This window comes from Sprattus sprattus, assembly GCF_963457725.1.
Source record: "Sprattus sprattus genome assembly, chromosome: 2".
NCBI classification, from domain to species: Eukaryota; Metazoa; Chordata; class Actinopteri; order Clupeiformes; family Clupeidae; genus Sprattus; species Sprattus sprattus.
The window spans coordinates 51,638,077-51,662,515 of NC_137921.1; the positions used below are offsets into that span (position 1 = coordinate 51,638,077).

The 24,439-nt window shown below is 40.6% G+C and overlaps 2 protein-coding genes across 3 annotated transcripts; one reads left to right on the top strand and one right to left on the bottom strand.

Moving 5' to 3' along the window:
- Positions 1–1,693: 1,693 nt before the first annotated feature.
- On the bottom strand, positions 1,694–8,243 carry LOC308382748 (ciliary microtubule-associated protein 2-like; the record flags this gene model as incomplete). Its single annotated transcript, XM_080860276.1, has 9 exons — positions 1,694–1,825; positions 2,237–2,365; positions 2,726–2,899; positions 3,394–3,537; positions 3,679–3,819; positions 3,964–4,083; positions 4,396–4,566; positions 7,878–7,965; positions 8,194–8,243. 9 exons carry the CDS (start codon positions 8,241–8,243, stop codon positions 1,694–1,696), a joined length of 1,149 nt encoding a protein of 382 aa, XP_080716402.1.
- Positions 8,244–8,974: 731 nt separating this feature from the next.
- Positions 8,975–13,329, top strand: LOC308361253 (transmembrane protein 205). 2 transcript variants are annotated; one of them, XM_080833541.1, is made up of 4 exons: positions 8,975–9,052; positions 9,933–10,155; positions 10,264–10,427; positions 10,924–13,329. In XM_080833541.1, the coding sequence occupies exons 2-4, from the start codon at positions 10,056–10,058 to the stop codon at positions 11,224–11,226; spliced, it is 567 nt and encodes a 188-aa protein (XP_080689667.1). In that variant the 5' UTR covers positions 8,975–9,052; positions 9,933–10,055; the 3' UTR covers positions 11,227–13,329. The 2 variants fall into 2 exon arrangements, with proteins under 2 accessions (XP_080689667.1, XP_080689668.1); XM_080833542.1 differs by lacking the exon at positions 8,975–9,052 and adding an exon at positions 9,103–9,779.
- Positions 13,330–24,439: the final 11,110 nt, after the last annotated feature.

Consider the following 24,439-nt stretch of genomic DNA (forward strand, 5'->3'; position numbering starts at 1 on the left):
CAATTCGATACGAATGCACAGATTAACTTGGGACAAAATAAAAAAAATTAAGGATTATGACTAGAGCAGTGTAATATGTAACCCTTTTTTTTACATTCTGGATTAACACTTTACTAACTGCCTTTATACTGGCTCCATTTGAAGAATGAGTTAGAATATCTCAATGACCTGCGCTGTCCTTGTTTATTCCCTGTCCTTGACCCCCGTTACACACACACTTTCTCCCAATAATTCACTTCAAAATAGTTTGAAGAAGAAAAAGTTCCAGCACTCACACACTTGGTAATGTATTCCACAGTCTCGGACTCCCACTTTTTTAGGAAACATTTTTGTGCATTTACACACAAATAGTGTATTTTATTCCTGGACACCTTTCTTGTGTGTTCTATTTTTCATTAATAACTTGGTTAAAAATACTGTGAACTAGATATGTGTTATGACCTGCTTTGTGAACAAGCATATCTGGTTAAACCAGCACTACGCAGTGTCGCATTGACATTAAGTGCTTAAAGGTGGGTATGACTGGTGTTTGCCATTTCTTTGACTTTATTTAATGTTCTTGCAGAACAATACTGTTATTTTACTAGTCCCGCAGGTCTCTTTATATCTGGTCCTTATTAATTGAATGACTATCACAAGTGCCACGGTACATTTTCATTTTTTTTTGTCTATGGACCAGAAATTGTAAAAGCAAAGAGCTTATTTTCCTGTTTATCTGTCTTGTTGTCTTCCTCCCTTTGACGTATTTGTGTGGTTGATTGTGTTGTCAACACAAGACTTTCAAAAATTCAGATACTGTACATTCCAGTTAATATTGGTATGGGCTTATTTTTTTAATCAAACTTACATTGTTTGTGGTCCTGACATAAAAACCTCTCTTTTTACCCTGGAAAGGCCTACAATTAATTAAGAGTGCCTGGTATGTCTCAATGTTTGTATGATACAGACATTCTTTTAGTTTTTTTATGTCAAACAACCTTGAATGTTAAGAAAGGCACTTGGCAAATACATCCGATTATTTTTGAGATAATGGAACCCCTCAAGTGGCAGATCTTCATGTTGACAATAGAAATAACTATTTTCATCCTTTCAAGTTTGACTGAAGATGTTGATGTTTCATATTTTCGTAAAAGCTGCTGTATTTGTCATGCATGAATACCCAATAAAATCCTTAAAAAAAAACATTCAAGTGTTGTCCAACATTAATATTCTCAAAAACCCCAAGCAATCAACAGTCCCCAATCACTAGTGATGCAGAAAATACTTTTTGTAATTCCAAAATAGAAATGCAAACTTCTTGGGGTACTGCGTCCAGAGCACTGCATCCTGATGGGCTTGATGGAGCTACACAGAGGAATGTGACTCGGTCTCTTCAGGTGTGCTTTAAACGCTCACTGGGAAAGCTCCTCTTGCCACACCCAAATTTACGGGCCTCAGTCTTTCCCTGTCGAAGGAAATGAACGCTTACTGTAAATCATATCTGCATCCGATAAAACACGTATCAGGATCATACGGCATGCCACTAAAATGTACAGAATTCTTTAAGGAGTTAAGTATACAGCCGTGTTCTTTTGAAGAACACACTGTAAACTGTATTGTTTAACCATCGTGCTCAATGCTCGAGGATTGTTTGCCATTGTGTGTGAGTTTCATCTGTTTTTGGAGCGTGGACCGCTGACTATTTGGCCTGTTCTTACTGTATGTATTTGTCCCTGTGGGGGCAGTGCAGATATCGCTGTGTTTCAGAGTTGAAGACGGACTGGTGACCACTGATGGTTTTCCTGTTCTTCTCCGTGATGTCATAGTTACCTGGCCCAATGACGCTCTGTTTGGGGCAAGTAAACAAAGGGGTGTCAGGAGGACTTACAAATGACGAACACCTCACTGGCGCACATCATTCACAATTGATGTTTTTAATAAAATGATATTGAAATGATTAAAATCTACGTTATTGAATATCTTTATGATGGAATGCAAAGAACGCCAACTGTCTTGTTTTCAATCAACCTCCTTAGTCTTGAAGGAAAGCAGTTCCAGGTTCATGAAAAAGTCAGTTTGGTTTGCTTTACCTCAGATTATAACTGATAATAACTCAGGTGGAATGCAGAACTGAACCAAAGGCATTATGGCTATGCACAATGCAGTGGTTACATTACAACTTATCACATTGTGTTAGATGACGTACATAAGCTTCTCTATAGACTTCCACAGGCTCATATGCAGGTGATCTACTCACATATCCACCCATCTGCTGTCTCTCTATGTTCTTGCTGACCAGCGGCGCGGAAGAGAGAAAGGGTGGGGCAGAGTGACTCCCCGGGCGGCTGACTGGTTTCACCTCATACCACCCTGGGCCCGGACTGGTCTGGTGAAGGGGGAGACATTGAGACAGGTTCAGCAAGTTTGACCTACGATACTTAGGTTCCTCATTGTCAAATTGGACCTTCGATACTTAGGTACCTCATTGTCAAGTTTGGCCTTCGATACTTAGGCACCTCATTGTCAATTTGGACCTTCGATACTTAGGTACCTCATTGTCTGACTAATAGACAGAACGATTGCATCCATAATTGCAGAAAAGCCTCTGAACATTGACTTTTAACACAGTGAAAGTGATGCAGTGATGTTGAATGCCATATTGAAGAGGTGGCCAGAAAAAGTCAAACCAATGTGTGCGGCACAACAGTATGCGTTATAGGCAGAGACACCAGTGGTTGCTACTCACTGCAGACGTCTTGCACTGAGACTGGGTGTTGTGGAACGTCCTAGTGGTGTGCACAGCAGGGTACTGCTCCAGAGTGCCAAACATGCCGTGCTTTCGCTTCTCTGGCTTCTCCAGATCCTCTCCAAACTTTGGCATCTCCTTGCTGTATTCCCCTGGGTTCAGATTGACTCTTTTCTAGAGGGGAGGCAGAAAAAAGGGGGGCATAAGTGCATTTGATTAGTGCATTTTAACGGAAAGCACTAACTACATGGATTCATTTGACTCGTGACTCACTTACTCATGATAAGCTATGTCGTCAGAGACTTCAACAATGAATTTGTTTATTTATGAAGAACACGGTTTCACATTATTTCAAGAGTGCTGCTTTTCAGCTGTGACATAATGTTTCCTAGCAGTCATTTCCCCATGATTATGTCTAGAATCACACCTTGTTGTAGAGAATTGCTCAGGGTAAGAATTAATGATTAAGTGAGTAAAACAAGATGGTATATGGATTTGGTCAAATCAGTAATTGTATTCCTTGTGCCTTATTTACTGTTTTTACTGACCAGACTAATACACATGAACGATATAAATGCTAGTCAGATCCACGCTGTTGTTAAAACTTGTACACTTCTAGCATTCACTTCTATCTCAAAAGGAGAGAAATCTCTTTTTCCCATACTTACTGGAGCAGCAAAGTAGCCGGTGCAGAGTGGTTTGTTCCTTGGTCCAGTAAAGAGGTCATAAGGGCCTCTTTTCCCAGTACGGCGGTTCAACACCAGGTCAATGGAGCTCTTTATGTCATATGTTCCTGGGCTTAGTCCAACATTCTGAAAGCACACATTTTCAGGAGGTTAAAAAAACACAGTGGCCTGGTCTCAGTCACTTGTGATTATTGACTTGAGGTGCTCGTAGCAAGTAACTTAAATGTTTGGCCACTGGAGAATGTCAGTTTCTAGTCTCTCCTCTACCTCGCTCCCTTCTGAAAAGCGCTCGATCCCTGAGCCAAACACTATGGAAGATTTGGTTCCAGCTGATTTGATCCTCTTCTCCTCCACAGCCGCCCATGGAATGCCCCCTTTCCCATAACTCCCGGGGCCAGGAGTCCAGCACTACAAGGCAGAGAACTGAACTGTTTATCAGTGTGAGGAGACATGGATTGCACTGGAAAAAAGGATTGCAAGGAAAGTGCAATATGCTTTTCATCACTACAATGATATGATTCTTTGTCTCCATCAAGTGGAAATCTTGTGTACCCGCGTTTCTTGAAATCTCTCAGCCCTTGAATCACAGATGCCTCTGATGCTGCCTGGTTTCTTGTTCAGTTCTTTGAGGAAGTCTGTGGTTTTGTAGGTGCCAGGACCGACATTGGTTTTCTGTGAAAGGAAAGCACAGTGTATTCTTTGTAAGCAGAGATATTTTTTTATTATTACATCAGGCTGAATAATTCACTGTACCTTCATGAACATCATTCCCAATATTTAAATGATCAATACATTTACTTTTTCCAATATTTAAATGATCGATACATTTACTTTTTTCTTATGTTTGTGGTTGTAGAGGAATAACACTGACAATATTTATACAATGTTTTGCTTTGATCAGCTTTGTTAAATTTGTCTGCTCATTTTCTTCCAAGACATCTCCTCTGATCCTCTGATTTCCAGTGAGATCCCCTAAGCGCTTACCTGGAGATGCTTGTTCTCCCAGATTTCTCTGTGTAGGAGTCCAGGCATCTGGGCTTGGCGGGCGGTCTCTTGTGCCCTCTTCCAGCCTGGCCCCTTAGTCCGCTCCTGAATAGCTCTTGGACCAAAGTCACTGATGTCTGGATTGTATGTTCCTGGCCCAATATTCCTTTCCTGTAATACATTTCAGAGTAGATTCCAATTTAAAGGAAGAAAACCAAGTAGTCTAATTCAAAATATTTTCCTTTGAAAAAACAGGTTGAAGAAGGTAACTGAGTAGATCATTTTAGGACAATATATTGTATAGAGTGCAAGGGGAGTTTTGTGCTTCCTGGTGTGTGTATTGTCGCAGCCCAGCACTCAACACGACGCGACCAGGAAATTTCACAGCATATTCTTTTATTAACTCTTTTAAATGATCAACTTAGGCACTCAAACTTTACAACAAAAGCATTGAAACAAACATAAAACAGGGTAAACCTCTGCCTTGCACCCAGTGCAACTGGCACCTTCCCCTCTGTCTCTCTCTCTCAGCCAGCTCTTCTAACTGACTTTTTTAAAGCTCTTTTGTTTGACTAGATTGGCACTGATCAGCCACTAGTCAAACAATCTGCAGGTGAGCTGCAATTAGGGGAAGCTCGACCTACCTAGTCCCCAGCACACCTCCCCAGGGTCCTAAAGCCTGCCTTGTAGTACTGTTCAACCATAGTAACCTAAAGGCCGAATTATGCTCTGTTTTAGACGTAACGCGTAAGCACGTAATTTACACAAGGAACTTGTTTTAGACAAGTTTTGATTTAAGGTTCGTTTTAGACGCAGAGCCGTGTTGCAAGGCTTGTGAGCCGTGTTGCGTGTTGCAAAGCAAATTGACGCCAGAACTGTAGATTTTTTTTTGAGTTAAGTAAGCCTATTTATTGCAGCAGGACAAAGGAAAAAAACTTACCGGAGCATGAAAGTGTAGTGGGCGAAAGGCTTGATGTTATGAATACATGTGTTACACAAAATACAAATGTTGGCAATTCAGTACCAGTGGCGAAAAAGACAGCACATGACGCAAAAGTTCGTTTATTGACATCTTTTAATGACTGCGACAGGCTTTAAAACTATGTGTTTATGAGTTACATTATTCAAAGATGAGGTGGTTAACGGCGAGAGAATCTCATCATGTTGTCAATGCTTGTAACTACATTGGTGCTGGCCACAAGGTAACGGCAGGTTACTGTTAACTTTTGTATATGAGCAGACCGGGCTCATTCTATCAAACTCGCTGGTGCAATTGATGGATTCACGTCAATATGAACTCAATGAAAGATATCGCCATGACTCACAAGTGGCGGAAAATGAATATGAAAGTACCTTTGTTCGTGAATGACCACATTCTCTCCAAACAATCGCGGGTGAGAGTGGGATATTCGCGGTAATTTGAGCGTCCTTATAAGTGTTTAAAGAGGATTTGTAAAGGAGGTCATGTCTTCGGACCTCTTCTGTTATGTTTGTTCCTAATCCATAAGAAAAGGCTTGTGAGAGGTCTGCAGGGTATTCATGATTTTAAAAAATATCTTGGTCTAAAAAAGACTGTATGCTATTAACCCGGAAACGTGAGACTCTGTGAAAGGCTGTGGTAGCCGGCCAATCACAGCCTTTGCGAGCTGTGTAGGGCCGTAGTGTTTTAGTCGCATAGTCAGGAATTTTGGGCGACGCACTTAAGCACGTAAGGGGGGGTATTTTACCGCGCAAGGGGGGGTTGTGTATCTTAAGGCGGCTGCTTGCTACAGCGTTGGGGGTTAACGGTTGCGCAAAATTTACTCGGTGCAGTTCATGCTCCCAAAGGTTGCGCGTGTGGTCATGAGCCTGCCATTTGCCTGGCAGATAGAAAGCTGTTTCCCTAACAGAAAGTCTGAAGCTTTAAGTTCTTTTCAAACCTTTGCTCGAGTAGCACTGTTAAACTGAGCAGACATGCAGACTACATTTGAGTAATCTCATCACGTAACATTCGTTTTCTAAAAACAATCACATAGTATTGCATGTTTAACCGTGGTAGAAAATACGTTAGCTTAATGCTAACGTATATGGAAAATCCTATAGACACCGCGCTAGGTATTAGCATCAAGTAATTCACGTTAATGTTTTTGTATGAGCCTGACATTTGCTCTGCAGATAGATAACAGGTTCCCTAACAGAAAGTCTGAAGCTTGAAGTTCTTTTCAAACCTTTACTTGGGAAGCACTGTAAAACTGAGTAGACATGCAGAATATTTTAGTAACCTCATCTCGTATCATTCGTTGATAGAATGCAGGCTGCGAGGCTCGCGTAAGGGCTTACGTAAAAAATGACGCAAGTCTAGAAAAAGGGGCCGACGCACGCAAGACGTAAGAAGACGCGCAAGGGTCGCGCAAGGGGCTTGCGCGGCCTCTTGCGCTTGCGCTTACGCTTACGTAAGGAAGCATGAATCAGCCTTTACGTGCTTACGCGTTACGTCTAAAACGGAGCATAATTCGGCCTTAAGAGCAGCTTGGGCTACCACAGTATGCAATGTGCCTTGCCCCATAATGCCTTGCGATAGAAAGACAATGTTTTATTGTTTGTTTGATGGCCCACTTTCAAATGTACTTGTCTTTTTAGCCTGTGTTAATGTTAGCGTGTATTTATGTTATCCTTTTTTAATCTGTGTGCTATGCCTAATCTAATGTATGTGATTATCAGTTTATCTGTTGTTAACCTATTTGCCCACCCCTACCTGGTGTGTCGTGGCTGAGAATGAGATTGTCTGCCTTCTATATCAACTTTCTGACTGCTCTGTGTGTTCTTTGAAAAATGGTGAAAACATTAGAGAAGAGCTGTCAGATTGTCCTGTCACTACAATGTAGTTAAATGCAATGAGCACATATTCAGTCTATTTTTTCAAGGAAATACGAAAGCGTTTACTACTGCATATAAACATAGCACAAAAAGTACGGAAATTTGTGTTTGGTAGATTATTTCTTTGTTGTAACAATGTTTCTTGCCAATAAATCTTATACCGTTGGAAAGCCTGTTTATTCACCTTTCAAATGGTGCCACATTTGTAAAGAACATGCATTTGGGGGATGAGCAGCAGAGCTGAGTAAATGGGTTGCGCCCATGAAAAAATGTGCCAAATCTTCTCTGCCACTACTAAACAGCTTATTGGAAATTTGTGTTTGGTAGATTATTTCTTTGTTGTAACAATGCTTCTTGGCAATAAATCGTATACCGTTGGAAAGCCTGTTTATTTACCTTTTAAATGGTATGAGTGTAAGGAAAATGCATTTGGGGGGTGAGCAGCAGAGCTGAGTATTACAACAAAGAAATAATCTACCAAACACAAATGTCCTTACTTTTTGTGCTATGTAAAGTTAAATATTTCAATCTAACGAGATGTCAAGATACTGTCTATAATTACCTGGAATAAAACATTGACTGAGTAGCCGTGGAGACAGAAGTAGAGGAGTGAAATTAGTCTTTACCAGGTCACTTGTCATCTTTTTGCAGTAGGGTATCTGTGTGTAAGTGCCCACCCTCTTGTTTGCAGGATGGACAGCTGAAACATCAAACCTAGTAGAAAGAGACCATTATGTGTTAACTTAAGAACTAATTTGTCTGCATAACATTGTCAAGTGTATACCCAAAGATACAGATATTAAGCAACATCCTGACAAAACCAAATATTATCATCATTTGTAAGACTACTACTAATAAAAAATAACTATTATTCCCTTGACTGTTTTTTCTTTTCATTCAACTTGGTTTCCCATTCTCTTCCTTAGCTCAAGAGCTAGGTACCTGGCTGCCTGTGTCCCAAAAGGGGCTCCCTTGAAACATTTTTCAGCCATCTTTTTTGTACACGCTGGATCATCAAGAGGACACAACCTATGTGTAGTTGACATATGTGTCCATGACAACGCTGACGTTTGGTCAGTTCATAATGTATTAATGATTTGTCTCTTGGCAACGGGCCCGGCCAATGGTGGATCTTTGGCCATGAGCTCCATAGACATGCATGTATATGGCTATGATGAGATCAACATGTGAAAGAAGGAGAACATAACAATCCAGGCATTGTTAGGATATTCAGCTATGCTTTCTGGACAAACCAGAATACTTAACACTGAATTATTTTGTACTTGTTTGCTTGTGTTTGGGGTGAATAGCAAGGCTATGTCCTAAGCAATTGCATCGTAGTTAGGCTGTGTACCTTGAATAGGCATCCCACGGTGTGTTCGGATTTAAATGTATCACTAAGGCTAGCCAAGGCATATCGTTTTAGTTGTAGGCAGACATTGGTAATGGCGAATGCATCCAGCATAGGCGTTATAAAGTTTATCTGAATAAGTTCGTTACGAAGTAGGCTACGTTGAGAGGTAATTTAACCTTTGTGAACGGCTTTCTGGAGAACTGGATACATTCTAGAAGTGGCCACTTGGGGTGGATATTGTACAAGCTGGCAGTTAAGATATATATATATTATATATGTCTATGGTTAAGACAGCAACATCTCCGGTTGACTTCTGCACTGACGCCAAGCAGCCACTCAGGTTGTACTTTCGTGAGTTTAACTACCAATAAGAAGTTAGCTACTTAGGGAGACACTCGGAAAGTCGCTCGCTTTTGCTGTTCCACTTTCAGCTTGAGAAATCGTGAGGTGAGTTGTCTGTAATGCGTTTATTTCTCGCTTGTCAAGAATCAGTTACTAGCCTGCACAGAATCAGTGTTGCATTACAAAGAGTGCCATGATCTGATTTAGATGGCAATATGAAGGGAATGTTACTTTTAATTTGACACTCACCTCTGACCTGGTATTTAAAGTGACCATATCGCATTTGCTATCTAACTAATTTTATTCCGAAGGGGCCTATACTAGGCTACGGATAATCTGATGTGTTCATTATAGAGTTGGCTCCTTGTCGGCTACTGTATAGCTGACTTGCATGTTGGCTGGAGTTTGGAATAGCCTGTACTCGCTATAGCCTGGGTGTATTCTTTCTGTCGTAGGCTACTTTGGGAAAGACACTTAAACTTTAGTTAACCTTTATTCACTTGTTGCATTAAAAGCTATTTTTTAACAGCGAAGGTGACATTGACGAGCGCCTCTCAGTTACGACACATTACATACTCTTTCAAAGTATCGATGTTTGGGGCGTGTCGCGGTTTGCCGATACTGCAGACAAACCCTCAACATAATCTTGTTTTTGGCAGTTTTGAGATTTATATGCGTTAGACCAGAGAGCATAGTAGACCTATTATCGATCTAGCCAATATTCGGTGCATCACCTTAATGCTTATTGCTACTTTGCTACTTGTTCTAGTTTTTTAGCCTATGTGAACCTTCAGGTGGAGTCATCAATTCCAGCCTAAACCTACGAGTGCAAGTATGTAGAAATGGGTGAAGGGTCAGTGACTACACCTTCCCCGCCACTGTGATGCAGCTAGGCGTCGGCTGTATGCGCTGTTTGGTTTAAGAATATCTTGTATTGAACATTTACTACAACGTCATTCGAAAGCCTGTGCTTTAACACATTCAGAACGCAGCCAGCTGTGTGGTCGTAGATCGTTTCTGCGGTGCTGTTTACAACCAAAGAGAACCAGCGTGAAAGAAGTGCCAGAGACCATAGTGCCTGGTGGCATTGGCTAAAGAGGTCGTCGTCATGGCAACAGACAGGGAGCCTACCGCCACTGCTAAACTCCTGCACCTCGTCTTCCTCTCGACCTTTTGGGGAATGCAGATATGGGTCACATTCATTTCCAGTGAGTAATAAGTCATTTAAAATGCAAAGGGTCTAAAAATCTACCTCCACTGATTGTCAATGTGATCAAACTATTGTTTTGTTGTTGTTTTGTTTTCTATTTGTCCAGGCTTTGTGATGGACAACCACCTCAACAGACACACGTTTGGGTTCATCCAGAGCAGACTGTTTCCCTTCTACCATCACATGGGTTCAGCATGTGCCTTCTTCAATCTGGCCATTTTTGCCGTTTACCACCCTAGTGATCTTATGGATGAAAAGGAAGCCTTCCAGGTAGGAACATGCAGGGTCAAATACTGATATCTTCCAGTTTGGGCTGTAAAGTATACTCTGAAGGGGAATTCAGATTCTGTTAGGCAGAATTTTTGCATGACATATGTACAGGGCATGTTTCAAAGTAACTGGCATTAGAACACATTCGTAATAGGCACACAAATTGGTTAAATCATGTAAATGTGGGACGCCCCTGCTATTTGGTGTGGTGTATATAATGTGTGTGCGAGTAGGGGTGAATTGCTTTTGCACAGGCAAGATGTTGTAGAAGTTGTCATATTGATATTGTAAACATACACCTCTTTGTCTTAGACAATGGCATGTACTCGGTTGTAAACACTTAAAAGTCCATGTCCAAGTGTGGATGGGTGAAGGGCCTGCAGTACGGTGCTACAGTAGATCACTCTCCCTGTTTATCCCTTTCCTCATGTCACTATCCCAAATCCTGACTTTTCTCTCTTGTCCCCCTCTTTTATATCTCATTTGGTGTCTACAGATCTTTATATTCTTTGTGTGCGTGACGGTAGCTGCCATCAATGCCCAGTGGTTCGGTCAGATGGCCTCTGAGATCATGGCGGACATGCACCTCATCGAGCAGGCCTGTGGACTGGGCCTGGACATTGGCCTCTCCACCAATCGCGAGGTCTATGCCAAGCTCTGTGACACTGACGCCAAGTACAAGAAGCTCAGCAGCCGCCTCTGGCTCTACCATCTACTGTCATCCCTGTGCAACCTCTGTTGCATAGTCTGCAATGGCTACAGTCTGTACTATCTGGCCGATAACCTTTCCACCATCTGATTCTACAAGAACTGGTCCCCGGCGATTGCGCTTTACCTTCCCTCGATGAAATGCAACATCCATGTCTCTATGTATGCATCAAAACCCTTGAAACACTCAGGTACCTCTGATGCTTTCAAAATGGAATCCTTTTCTTTGACACGCTTTTTTTAATGTGTATTTACATCAGTATATTTGTGAGGTTTTTTTATTATTATTATTTGTATCTTAAATGTCTCCTGGACAATCTTTCTTGACAATCCAAATTACTGTGGTAGTCTGCTGCATGTTCTGTGAGTGACAGTTTAATTTTGAGTAATATGACCAGCTGTAGCAACTGCCTGTTGACTTTGATGAAAACAAAGGGAATATGTGTTTTGTTTTTCTCTGTTTGATAGATAGAGATAGATAGATGGATACTATTAATCCCAAGGGAAATTTAGGAAAAATGTGTTTGTTTAAAAGTTTGTCCTTTTAAGGTGCCACGATGATATGTTTCTGAGTTTGAAAATATGCTATGTCCTGTGCCTTTGTGTGTTAAGAGCTAAGTGCTAATCATTCTCTTTTTGACTGCCCAGTGTACCTTGGGCATTTGTCTGTTGTTCCACAGACATTTAACCTCTAACCTGGAATGGCTGGTTGGTTGGTTGTGCTCCACTGACATTCTTACATGCCAAATACCCACGCGCAAACACACACACACACACACACTCACACATAAACACTCAATTACAGAATGTAAACCCAGCTTTTTTCATTCAAGTGCTTGTTTTGGCTTGTTTTGTCTTTTTATAATATCATGTTAGGGTTTACTCCACTTTGCGATGTGCAGTAGTTCTCCGACACAAGCTGTTGTCAGTCCATTAGTACCTCCGTGCCTCTGTAAGCGCCTGAACCCGCTGTGCCTGTTTTCCACTCGATCATTTCTCTTACCCTGGGGAATGTTGTTGGGCTTGTTATGCTGGTGGAGCTAACGAGATGCTTACTCTAGCCTTGGCCATCAGTGCTTGCCTTCTATCTGTGGGAAATAGTTGCAAACCAAATTTATGACTCACCCTGTGGACAGTTATAACTGGCTAGATACTGATACTGCCAGTAAAAGCATTTGTGAGGTGCAGGTTTCTCTGGAACCCTTCAGCAGTCAATAAGCAGTAAATGTAAAAGAAAGTTACATTGACAGCACCAGCACAAAAGCAAATGATCCTGCTTGTTACTGTAAATACAATTGTTATACATTTTATAAAATAAACTCCCCTAGCTGGGAGCCACCATGGAGGTTTTTTGTTTTACTGTTTACAGCATGTCATGGCGTACTGGGCCTTTTTGGTCCAAGGTCACAGATGAAAAGGCAGCTGACCTAGGACTAATGAATTTTTGTGGACTTCTGATTTAGACATTTTTATTTTGTTTGTTTGTTTTCCATGTGTTGTCTTGAGTCTGTATCCTCAGAACCACTTTTTTTTTGGCAGTTATCTATTCCTCTAGTAGTGTCGAAGAAGCCCAGGAAGAAGTCTTGGCACAGGCTACCAAGCCCAATGAGCATGATTGAAATGACTGTTGTGACTGAGTGAGTATTTACTTGAAAGCCATTTTTGTCAAGTGTGCCGTAATTGCACTGAAATCAAACACAGTGCATGGGTCGTCTGCAGCGCTAAAGGTTAAGACACAGATGCAACAGATTTGCTTTTAGTGCATAGCAACATGGGTGGGTGTGTTATGGCTTCTACCTGGTCAATGTCTTTAAGAATTTATAAATGAGAAATCACACAATCAGAGATTTATGAATGATATGAACACACTATCATGAACATGACTTGGTTGTCTTTGGGGAGTGAGGTATGGGGAATTTAAGAGTTAAATTTGTCTCATTGTTACTTTGCCTGAAGTTTCGATATTTACCTAAAGGGCTCCACTTTCAGTCATTTGTATTGTTTGGTATTGCAACACACATACATGTTAATTGTGCAAGAGGTTAAGGGTTATTTATAGATGCCATTTGTGGGTCTACGTCATGCATCAAGTATTGATTTTGAATTGTATGATGTCCATGGAGGTCGAGAGTCAATGAGATCATTCACAGTGATCAGAGACCTCTTTCAGGTTTGCAGTCCATTAAATAAACTGGATTGATCCCATCGCTTCAGACTTGTATTGTCATTTTTGTAGCATATATTGGAAGAATTAGCAAAGCGATACTGGCAAAAATGTCAAATATTGTATTTCTCTTTCTTAATTTAACTTACATGTTTAGCTCCCTACAAAGATATTTCTATGAATGTTTCTGTAACACTCTTAACTGTGAAACGGGTGTGATAAAAAAATTACTGATTCACTGGTGTTAACCTCGAACAAGACCCTTCCAGTAACTGTAAAAGGACATGCATCAAGTGGCACGTAAAGAAGTGGAAAGCTTACATTACTGAGTTTAGAAAAAAACAATACTGTATTTATTCATGCTGTTATGACTTTGGAACTTCAGTACAAGAAAAGTAACATTTTAAAGTTGTGGTTATTTAACATCATGTTAGTATGGGCTAAATCATATTTCTGTAAACAACCATGATTTAACACTTTGATACATTATAGCGTTATATTACCTGAGGCAATTTCTTTAAGAATGACACACACCCTCGTGGCCTGAGGAAAAAAACAACTTTGTGAGTATGTATTGTTAATCAGCTTGGCACAACAAAAATGTTGTTCACCTATACTTCACTCCACAGATATGTACATTAACAGCTGCTTCAAATTCTCGCCATATTATTTCAAGACAGAGGCGTATGTGTGCGAATCACCCCCCCAAAAATGGCTATGACCCAACCTTTGCTTATCATCTGTGTTTCTGATCCATGCCTATGACGGACGCTGCCACATTCCGTGAAGACCACTAAACCTCACAGTAGCAACGGACACACAGGCCCTGTTCACAGAATGCCTGACGGCACTCACCATGCTGGCAACTATTGCTCCATGACAACTCAGTGTTGTCCTTGCCAAAACAGAAATGATGGCAGGCTGTGTTTGGGTTTGATGGCTTCTAATTGTGGAAAAAGGTAAAAATCTTCAGCACTGTGAATGGTTTCCTGTGCCTGAGCATTCCTCTGACTTACTGAACAACATTAGGGCCGCTGTGTAATCAAACTGCTTGGGGATACTTAACACCAGTCATTAATTTGTCTGGTTTTTACACATAGGCTGTTGTCTTGTGTTTCTGCAGTGTTACTGTTGAAGCCATGTTTTGCTTCACTTTCTACATAAAGTCTCAGAAGCATTATCAGAAGCACCATCTTTTAGGCCTGTCAAGTTCAAGTAAGTGTTACTACTCTCACACTGTATGAAGTCTTCTCTGGTTATGCCAGTGAGAGTGATGTGAGAAGGGTGTTCAAAGGGGTAAATGGGAAAAAGGCTGCCGGGCCTGACCAGATCCCTGAAAGGGTCCTTAAATCCTGTGCTGACCAACTAGCTCCAGTGTACACCATGATCTTTAATACATCCCTGGCCCAAGCTGTCGTCCCATCTTGCTTTAAAAAGTCTATCATTGTACCGGTGCCCAAAAATAGTAAACCATCATGTTTGAACGATTACTGTCCAGTGGTGCAGTGATGAAATGTTTCGAAAGGCTGGTGAAAAATTACATCTGCACCTCCCTGCCAAACTCGTTCGACCCCCTCCAGTTTGCATACAAAGCAAACAGAAGCAGAGACGATACCATCTCCAACCTGCTAAACACCACTCTTACTCATCTGGATGGTGGGGGGGGGAACTATGTGAGGATGCTGTTCATTGATTACAGTTCAGCTTTCAATACCATAGTCCCCCTCTGCCTGATCGACAAGATGAGGTCGCTGGGGATCAACACCCAAATGTGCAACTGGGTGCTCAGCTTCCTTACTGACCGCCCCCAGGTGGTGAAAGTGGAGGGTGGTGTAACCTCTGGGCTGCTGACCCTCAACATCGGTTCCCCCCAGGGCTGTGTTCTGAGCCCGCTGCTGTACAACATCTACACTTATGACTGCACAGCCTCCGGAAGTTCAACCTCCATCATTAAATTTGCAGACGACACTGTGGTGCTGGGTCTTATCTCTGATAACAACAAGCAGCCCTACCAGAACCAAGTGGCAGACCTGGCACTGTGGTGTCAGTCCAACAATTTGGCCCTAAATATAAAAAAGACAAAGGAAATGGTGGTGGACTTCCGGCGGAAGCAGGACAGCGGGTTCACCCCCCTCATCATCAACGGGGAGCCTGTGGAGAGGGTTCCTAGTTTTAAGTACCTGGGTGTGCACATCACTGAAGACCTAACCTGGACCCTCCACACACAACATGTGACAAAGTCATCTAGGCAGCGACTGTACTTCCTTCGGAGGCTGAGGAAATTCAAGGTCTCCCCTTCCATCCTGAAGACCTTCTACTCCTCAGCCGTGGAGAGCGTCCTCACAGGATGCATCTCCGTCTGGTACGGAAGCTGTACCGCTCAAGACCAGGCCAACCTACAGAGGGTGGTGCGCTCAGCTGAGCGGACTATCAGAGCGTCCCTACCCAACGTGAAGGACATCTACCACAAGAGGGTGGAGTCGAGGGCAAAAAACATCAGGAGGGATGACACACACCCCAATGCCAGCCTCTTCACCCTGCTGCCGTCAGGTAGACACCTACGAAGCCTTAACTCAAGGACTGAGAGACTTAAGAGAAGTTTTTATCCACAGGCAGTGAGACACTTGAATTCAAATTTTTAATTCAACACCTTATTTTTTAATTTAATTTTATTTACATTTTTTATTTTATCTATATAAATTAACTAATTTATTTTATTTTATATTTTTATTTATTTTTGCACAGTGTGGAGCATTGACCCTTTAACATTTCACTTCAATTTATTGTATGTGACAAATAAAAACACTTGAACTTGAACTTGAACTTGCCTTCATGAGTTACTCTAGCAGAGGGCGACATATACTTCTTTAAAGTCCTAGAATGTACGCTAGATGCTATGGTGTCCTCTGGCATGACTCAGCTGAACTCTCTCTTGTCCTCTGACACGCTTCTCCACCTCAGAGCACCATTCCACAATGGAGTTCATAAATGCTGTGAAGTCGCTCCTGTTTTTCTATATACATAGTGTAGCAGCTGTGAGAGGTAAAGCATTGTTCTTTACCCCGCCATGCGTGAACTTTTCAGGTTGTGTGCAGTGGTGTGTAGTGGCACATGAAGGGTGTAGTCATGTCAAGTCACTATGGGAAATGGGCATCAATGAAACAGTTTCCAGAGCTTTGTGTGTCCCCCATGGTAAACATTAATATTGAAGCCATTTTTAACTTCATCTAATTTAGAATGGGTCAACATAACATCATCCAACTTGCCCCAGCCAACAGTACTGATGGTAATCTACAACCTACATTCTCCGTCTGAATTTATTGGTTTTGCAATGAAATAAAATAAGATGTTCCTCTCTCACCACCTGCTGGTGAACTGCAGGTATTTCCCTTCCAGAGTATCAGGTCATTTTACAGAGTGACTCACACACTGTTGGTCACCTTAGATGCCTTAAAGGCTGAAGACATCTGAAGATGTACTTACCATGAGAGAATCCATAGCTTGTCTTACTTCCTGGACCTGATTTGCGTTCTCCTGGATGCTATGTGTGATAGCCAAGCTTGTTTGCATCAATGCCAACCATACACATAATTTCATACAGTTACAGTTGTATTTGCTGCAAACTAATCATATAATTCATTCTAATAATTACTGGATTTGGCAGGAAAGGTTAATGGGGGTTGAAAATTAAGTAGTGTTACATTACAGTCCAATTGTACTATCAGCTGTGGTATTTTCTTTATTGAAACCAAGGGCATATCTGTGTGCTCAGCAGATGGTCAATATAAAACATTTTGATCTAAAGAATGTAAAGAACATCAGAATAACAGAAGAAAGCAAAAATGTAGCACCAGTCAGGGTCTAGGAGTGTCAGCAAAACATAATACAAAAGCAAAAATGCAAGGAGAGCCCCTGCCAGAGTGGAGAGCAGACCTCTTATCAGCCTGCCAATGAGGACGGAATCCCCCACATCTGTGCACCAATTCACCTACTGCAGAGAGAGGGAAAGAGAGCACAGGCACACAAGGTGGGCAGGACCAAGAGACCAGATGGGCCATAACCTCACCTTGAATTCAGACACCCCAGGCAGCATGGTAGCTTTACGCTTTTTCCCAAAGCAAACATTACACTCTTGATCCTGAAAGTCAGGAAGGGGAGGGGTGTTTTTCCTGTGTGTGTGTGTGTGTGAGTGTGTCAGAGAGCGGGTGGTTCACTGTTTCTTTGTTATCCGTAAACCTCAAATATCAGGCTGAGAAAGCAAAACAGTAAGATGGAAAGACACTTCTTCAATCCCATAACCCTCTCTGTGCCAAATTTACAAAGTACATTTCTCTACCTTAGAAAAGCTCTTGAAGACCCAACTCTTCAGAGAGCACCCTCCCTTCCTAACTTGTACTTCTACTAGTACTACTACTACTTTTTTCTATTTCTAATTTATTTATTGTTACACTAGGTCTCTATGGCTCACAAGGCCGGATTAACCATTAGGGCAACTGGCACTTGCCCATGGGGCACATCATGACATCTAAGGGGCCCTGGACAACGTCAACTAAAATGTTGTATCACGTTATGAACGCAGTCCTTACTATCCTAAATGTGAGCACTTTATTGCAACTCATTCGATCAAACTATTATGCAGGGCTGTAGTGGAGGGTAAACGCATGTAAACGCCGTTTACGCACCTCTGGAATTTTGGAAATAGTGTGTATGCACCTCTAAATAGCGTTTACGCATCTCAAAGTGGCGTTTTGCATCTCAAAGTTTCCTGCGCCTTAATTCTGCCATTGGAATAATCCAATTTGGTGTCATTTTAAATCACCTAAGACTAAGTTTCATATTGTTGAACATATAAACGCTGTAGTCTGAATAATGTTTATCTGCGCTGTATTATAGCCTACACGTTGGGGATTAGCCTGTCTGCCTACCCGTTCGGGATGGATTCATTAGCAATGTATATCAGGCGATTTTTTTTGAAGAGACCATCGAGTGCTTTCACTCACACAGAAACCTGCAAAAGGCCTCCAGTACAAAGTAAGACTGAAGAAGATCAATTCACATTTTTAAACGTTGCTTTGGTTCGCACAACATCGCATTAAGACAGGGACACACGCTTTTAATATAACGTGCTTTCAAATACGATGATGCAGGTAACAAGCCAGCCTTCCCGGTTCTATCTATATAGGCCGAATAAAACGTAAATTCTTTCAGCAATTGAAGATGCATGAGTAATTATCCTCAAGCAAATCGCTGCAGAATAGGCTCATTCATTGAAAATTGTAGACAGATTCTTTGCAATCCAGTTAGACATAGCTAAGTGTAATGTTTTAGCTGCTTAGCTATAAAATCTTCCATTTTCGCAGTCAAGGTCAAATATAAGTGTAGAAGAAGAGCAACGGCAGAACAAGCATAAACCCGACCGCCTCCTTCATTGAGGCAGAGGTTCTGTTTGCCTCCCTTCCATGTTTTTATACTGAGGTTATTTGTCAGCTCAGCAAGACTAAATAGGTTCTACGCATGCGCTCAACCCAGTTAGTGAGGGATTCCGCAATGTGAGATGAGGCACAGCTCGTCGCTGTCTCCCTGTCTCCTGTCTGTTTGAACAGGAGGACATGCTTTGATTATAAAAATGCTCGAAATGATTGTGATCATGCAGAAAATACATTTATACCACAGTTCAGCGAAATACACTGGAAACATACATTAGCCTATTTGAAAACAAGTCAGTTCTCAATGTGAAAAAAAACATGCTGTAAAAGCTATTTATGCTGGCATAGGTAGTCCTGGCTGGTGAAGCACAGAACAGCCATGGACCCCAGAACACGCCCCTGCAAGGCAGGTTTCTCCAATGGTTAAAGAACAGGGGAATTGTTTAATTGCAGCATGGTTTCTTTATATATTATACTTTTCAGCTGTATGACAGAGTTTCAATTGTGTTCTGGGCTGGTATACGAATATGATGAATGCATCTAGGAGAAATATGTTAACTCACATTTTATCTGTAGCACAGTTCAATATGCTCAAACACAGGAAATAAATCAGCAACACCACACCACTGCGTTGCCTTCAGATGTTTTACCGAACAATTTTTTTGTGTGAGATGAACAAATCAATCTCATTAGGCACTTCTCAAAAATGTCTCCCTCAAATATGTGGCATCTACCAAACTGCTAACAGGGACGCTACCCATGAACCTCTAGATGGGGTGTGCTTTTCCTTGCTTTATAAAGTATTGGACCTTGAATTGAAATGAATTTCACTTACTAAACAATAGGATTAACATTCACATAGTAAAAAATGAAACTAAAAACTAATTCCGTGTGTATGTAGGCTACGTATAACCCCTCCAACAATCACGATGGATTTATATATAGATCTCCATCAACCCATGACATTTGGTGAAATAGTCTGGATAATCCACTTCACTACATATTAAAATGAACTAGAAAATGCATTTCCTGAAGGAAATACCAGTGCATGAAATGCAAAAGTTAGGAAAGGAAGAAGAAAAGAAAGAAGAGTGAAAGAAGGAAAGAAGAAAAGAGAGAAGAGTGAAGAAAGGAAAGAAGAGTGGAAGAAGAAAAGAAACAAGAGTGAAGAAAGGAAAGAAGAGTGAAAGAAGGGAATAGTAGTTGAAGAAGGAAAGAAGAAAGGAAAGAAGAGTGAAAGAAGGAAAGAAGAAAGGAGAGTGAAGAAAGGAAAGAAAAGTGAAAGAAGGAAAGAAGAGTGGAAGAGAAAAAGAGAGTGAAAATATTGAAAAAAGGAGATAAAAATGGAGTGAAGAAGAGAGATTGAGTGTGAGAGAAAGTAGACTGAGAGGGATAGAGAGAAAGATGGAGAGATGGAGAGAAAAAAAAGTAGAGAATGGAAGGTGTCTTAATGTTCCTAGTTACAGTTAAATTGAGAGGGACAGAGAAGAGGTTCCTTTGATTTGGTGCAGCTGTCAGTGAAGCACAGGTGCAAGCCAGTTTAAAGACCCTATTATGATGTCATAATGGCCCAATGTAAGTCAATGGGAAAATTTAGATTCGTTTTTATTTAATATCTTAAAAAGTATAAAGTTTAGAAAAGTGAAAAATACATAGCATAAGTGTCCTTTACAAGACCTACGCGACAAAGTTTGAATGAAGTTTCTACGTTAAGCGGTTCGGGCTGAATTAATCGCAGAAAAAGGTAACAAGAATAAGAAGAAGAAGAAGAAGAAGAAGAAGCCTAGGAATAACAATACAGGGCATTTCATGCACTGTAATAAAAGAATCTTCACTGGGATGTGTCTACACTACACATTGGTGAAATCACCAGACGTAATTTGGATTGAATAGGACGAGATGAAGTGTATGGATGAAGGTGTTGAAGTAGGTGAAGACACTGTTAAGGTTTGCATAAAGAAGAAACATTGGGCCTCATTCTCAACCTTTTTCTGTAATTCTTCAGAAATGTTTCTTACAGGACTTCGCAAAAACAACATAAGAGAAACGCTTCCGCTGCATTCCCGCACGCTTGAAAATGTGTTCATAAGCAGTTTTCTCAGCTGGGTTCCTTCCGATTAGTTTCTTAGATTGATGCGCGTTCTCGTGAAAGTGGATTTGCATACATACACGCCCTGCCAGCTCCTTATAAGGAGACGCAATTTTAGAAACGTGTGCTGTCGCAATCTCCCGAATCCACCTTGTAACAGGTGTTCATTAATAAGGTGGAGATATTGTATTACGTTGAACGTCCGAAGTCCGTAAAACACATTTAAGTAGTCACTTTTTTTTTTTTTTAAATCGAATCCTGTCAGTCGAAATGGCCACCATAGGGGTGAAAACTGGCCACGAGTAGTAGTATAAACTGCAATAAATTCATACTATAGTTCTTAGAGATTGGGTTTAGTGTTTATTTATTTATTCACTTACATTTGCAGTGTTCATGTCATTCACATTCAGTCACTTAGCAGACGCGGCCTTTGTCCAAAGTGACGTACAAGGGTGAGAACAGTCAAGCTATGAGCCATATAGACCTAGTGTAACAATAAATACTACCTCGTATAATTATGACTATAAATGTGAAACGTAATTGTTAATGATACAAATATTCTCGTATAATTTTAATAATTTAGTCCACAATTAATAATTTATTATTATCATAATTATTTTAATCCGAGGATGTCTGTAGAGTTGACGTGAACGCAATCACCAACGGGTTCTCACAAATTCAACCGTTAACCCTTTTACTGTAATACGGAGTTTTTTCAAATGTCATTCCTCAATTCCTCAAATAACCACAAGATGGCCCGTGGAATCGCATTTGAGAAGATTCCGGCAGAGTTACGACTGCTATTTCGCGTTCTGAAAGTCGTCTGAAGAAAAGAAAGCACAGAAGAAAAAACTATGGAGAATGGCAAATGTTTTCCTAAATCCACCGAAGTGGAGTTCCTTCTGAAATCCTTCTGAAAGTCTTCCCAACTGCTGTCGAGAATGAGGCCCAATCTGAAGCTCATATCTGAGGCTGATCTCTTATTTTCTAATAGACAAAATATAGCAAGATAACAATCTCAGGCTTGAAACTCAACTTTTCAAATCAATTTTTTATGTTTCAAATGAAATTTTCAAAATAAAACAACTCCCACTTCTGATCTAAGGTCCACCAACTACTGATCTAAGACCAACCCATTCCCTGTCTAAACCCTGTCCCTGCAAGGGTATTGTACATTGTACTTTCTTTGTAAAGTGGTTTACTTGCCACACACAGAGCAATTAAATAAGCAGTGTGGGTTATTCAGTTTAATAATGATGGTTTAGTATCTGTTTAATGACCATTTCAATCAATTGAGAACCGTTTTTAAGTATGTGAAAATCTGTATCTGTATCTGCTATAGCAATACTGTATTGAAACAGAATTGTGATCTTCTTTGCCTTTTGCCAGCTTACAAGCATTTGTTAAGAGGTTAACTCAAACAGATCTGTTCAGTTTGACGAGAACCAGAACATATCTTTCAGGAAACAAGTTTTTGTTCTACGTGAAACAGCTGCCCTGCATTACTGTACTAACCCGTCAGGACCTACTTGGGAAACAGACAAACACTGCCATGTTTACATTTTGAAGAAGATGTGTCAGGTTCCCCACTAGCCACTGGCAGAGCCACTGAAGAGGGAAATGAGAATGCACACACACACACAAAGTTTTAAATTGTATTCATATGACAAGTTGCACTTGTTTCCCAAAACTCTGAATGCAGTGCTAGAGAATTCATTTGTCTAATGTACAGTACTTGTCACATGTATGTTATGCTACATCATTATAGCCTATAAAAGTATTTTTTGTGGTTATGTACACATAAATTAAGAAAGTATTAATAAAGAATACACCACCATATAATGGTTAATAATTTGTTTTATTCATTTTTATGAATGCATTGAGGGAGGGGATTGGTAGAGATGGGAAGTGATGAGGGAGATGAAGATGGGACTGAGAGCAGCCATTTCATATAAAAGTGTCCCATTATGTACTCAAGGATATCTGCCAACTTTATCTCCACTTCATATATTTTTCATATATTTTTTCTACAGCACTGAAATCATAATGTATGTGAATTAGCTTGGCATGGATACATTGAGCTCCCTCCAATTATGAGTATCTTAATTATAATGACTAATTATTAGAAACATAATATTATACATGATACAATATTGTAGGCTTTTGTTTCTACCTATGTACATAAACACATCTACAGTCTTTATGATATATACTTTCTGAAATCATCCCCAGCAATCCCTCCAATACCCCACCTTTTCTAAGAGAGGATGAATGAATGCTGCGCACTGTACTTACGAGGATTGGGGTAAAGCTCTTGTTCATGCTCAACGTCACATTGGTTACTTCCATTGTTATTCTTTTCAGGATTCATTCCACTCAGTCTTATGACCTTATTGCTAACATACTCCTAGATAAAGACATGAGACCTTTATTGTAAATTAATTATCAAAATTTCACACAAAATGAATGAGGTAATACCACCTGCTACCACTGTGTTCCCCCCCTTATTGAGTCACATAAAGGTGGACTGACAGTTTAAGGCATGTGTATCTAAGTGTTAAATAATTTCATATAACTGTGATATAATGTCCTTTATAAGAATTATTTATGTTTCAGCTGTCCTGACTGAACAATACTTATTCAATCTGGCATCGGTGGGACCATGGCAAAGGCATGAGAGGTCACTAAAGGAATTGAATTGTTCCTCAGGACGTGGGTCTGTCCAAGCAGGTGATGCACCAGGCTTTTTGGGATAGATACCCTGAAGGATCTCCCAGCAGAGTTTAAATGTATCCTTCAGACAAGATGGCAAAACAAATTGTATTAATGTGGTATTATTTTGAAAATGGCTTATGTTGTCTGGAAAACTGACTTAATCACTTTCGTTTTAGCCATATTTTCACCCTTTTATACAGTACACCTAGAGGCCGAACCTTGAGGTAGCTGTGCCTGTCACTTGGCTCGATGTGATGAGCACAAGTTAAGGTTTGCATAAAGAATATAGATGGACTCGGTGTAGGTATTCCCGATAAAACCTTTGGGCCTTCTCCAAGGTCATATATCTTCCATAGCTCCTTGACCACAGTGTAAACCAGCTTTTGCAGTTGAAGATGAGGCTCTATTACAGTCTCTTTCACAGTCTCTTTATGGCCTTGGTGCTTATTCACTTTTTGTCGCTTTGGTGTTTCAAGATGAGGCACATTCTGCTGCTTTGGCCCTTCAAGAAGAGGCAATAGTGAGTATCTTGATTATACTGACTAATTATTAGAAACATAATATTATATATGATAATATATTATAATAAATGATAATATATATTGTTGGCTATTGTTTCTACCTATGTACATACACACATCTACAGTATTTATAATATACTTTCTGAAATCATCCCCAGCAATCCCTCCAACTCTGAAAGAAAAGTTGCAGAGATGAATGAATGCTGGGCACTTTACTTACGAGGATTGGGGTAAAGTTCTCGTTCATGCACATGGTGCCATTGGGTTCCAATCTCCTCAGGATTAATTTCACTCAGTCTTAAGACCGTTTTGCTTACGAACTCCTAGAAAAAGAAATGAGACCTTTATTGTAAATGAATTATCAAAGTTTAACACACAAAATTAATGAG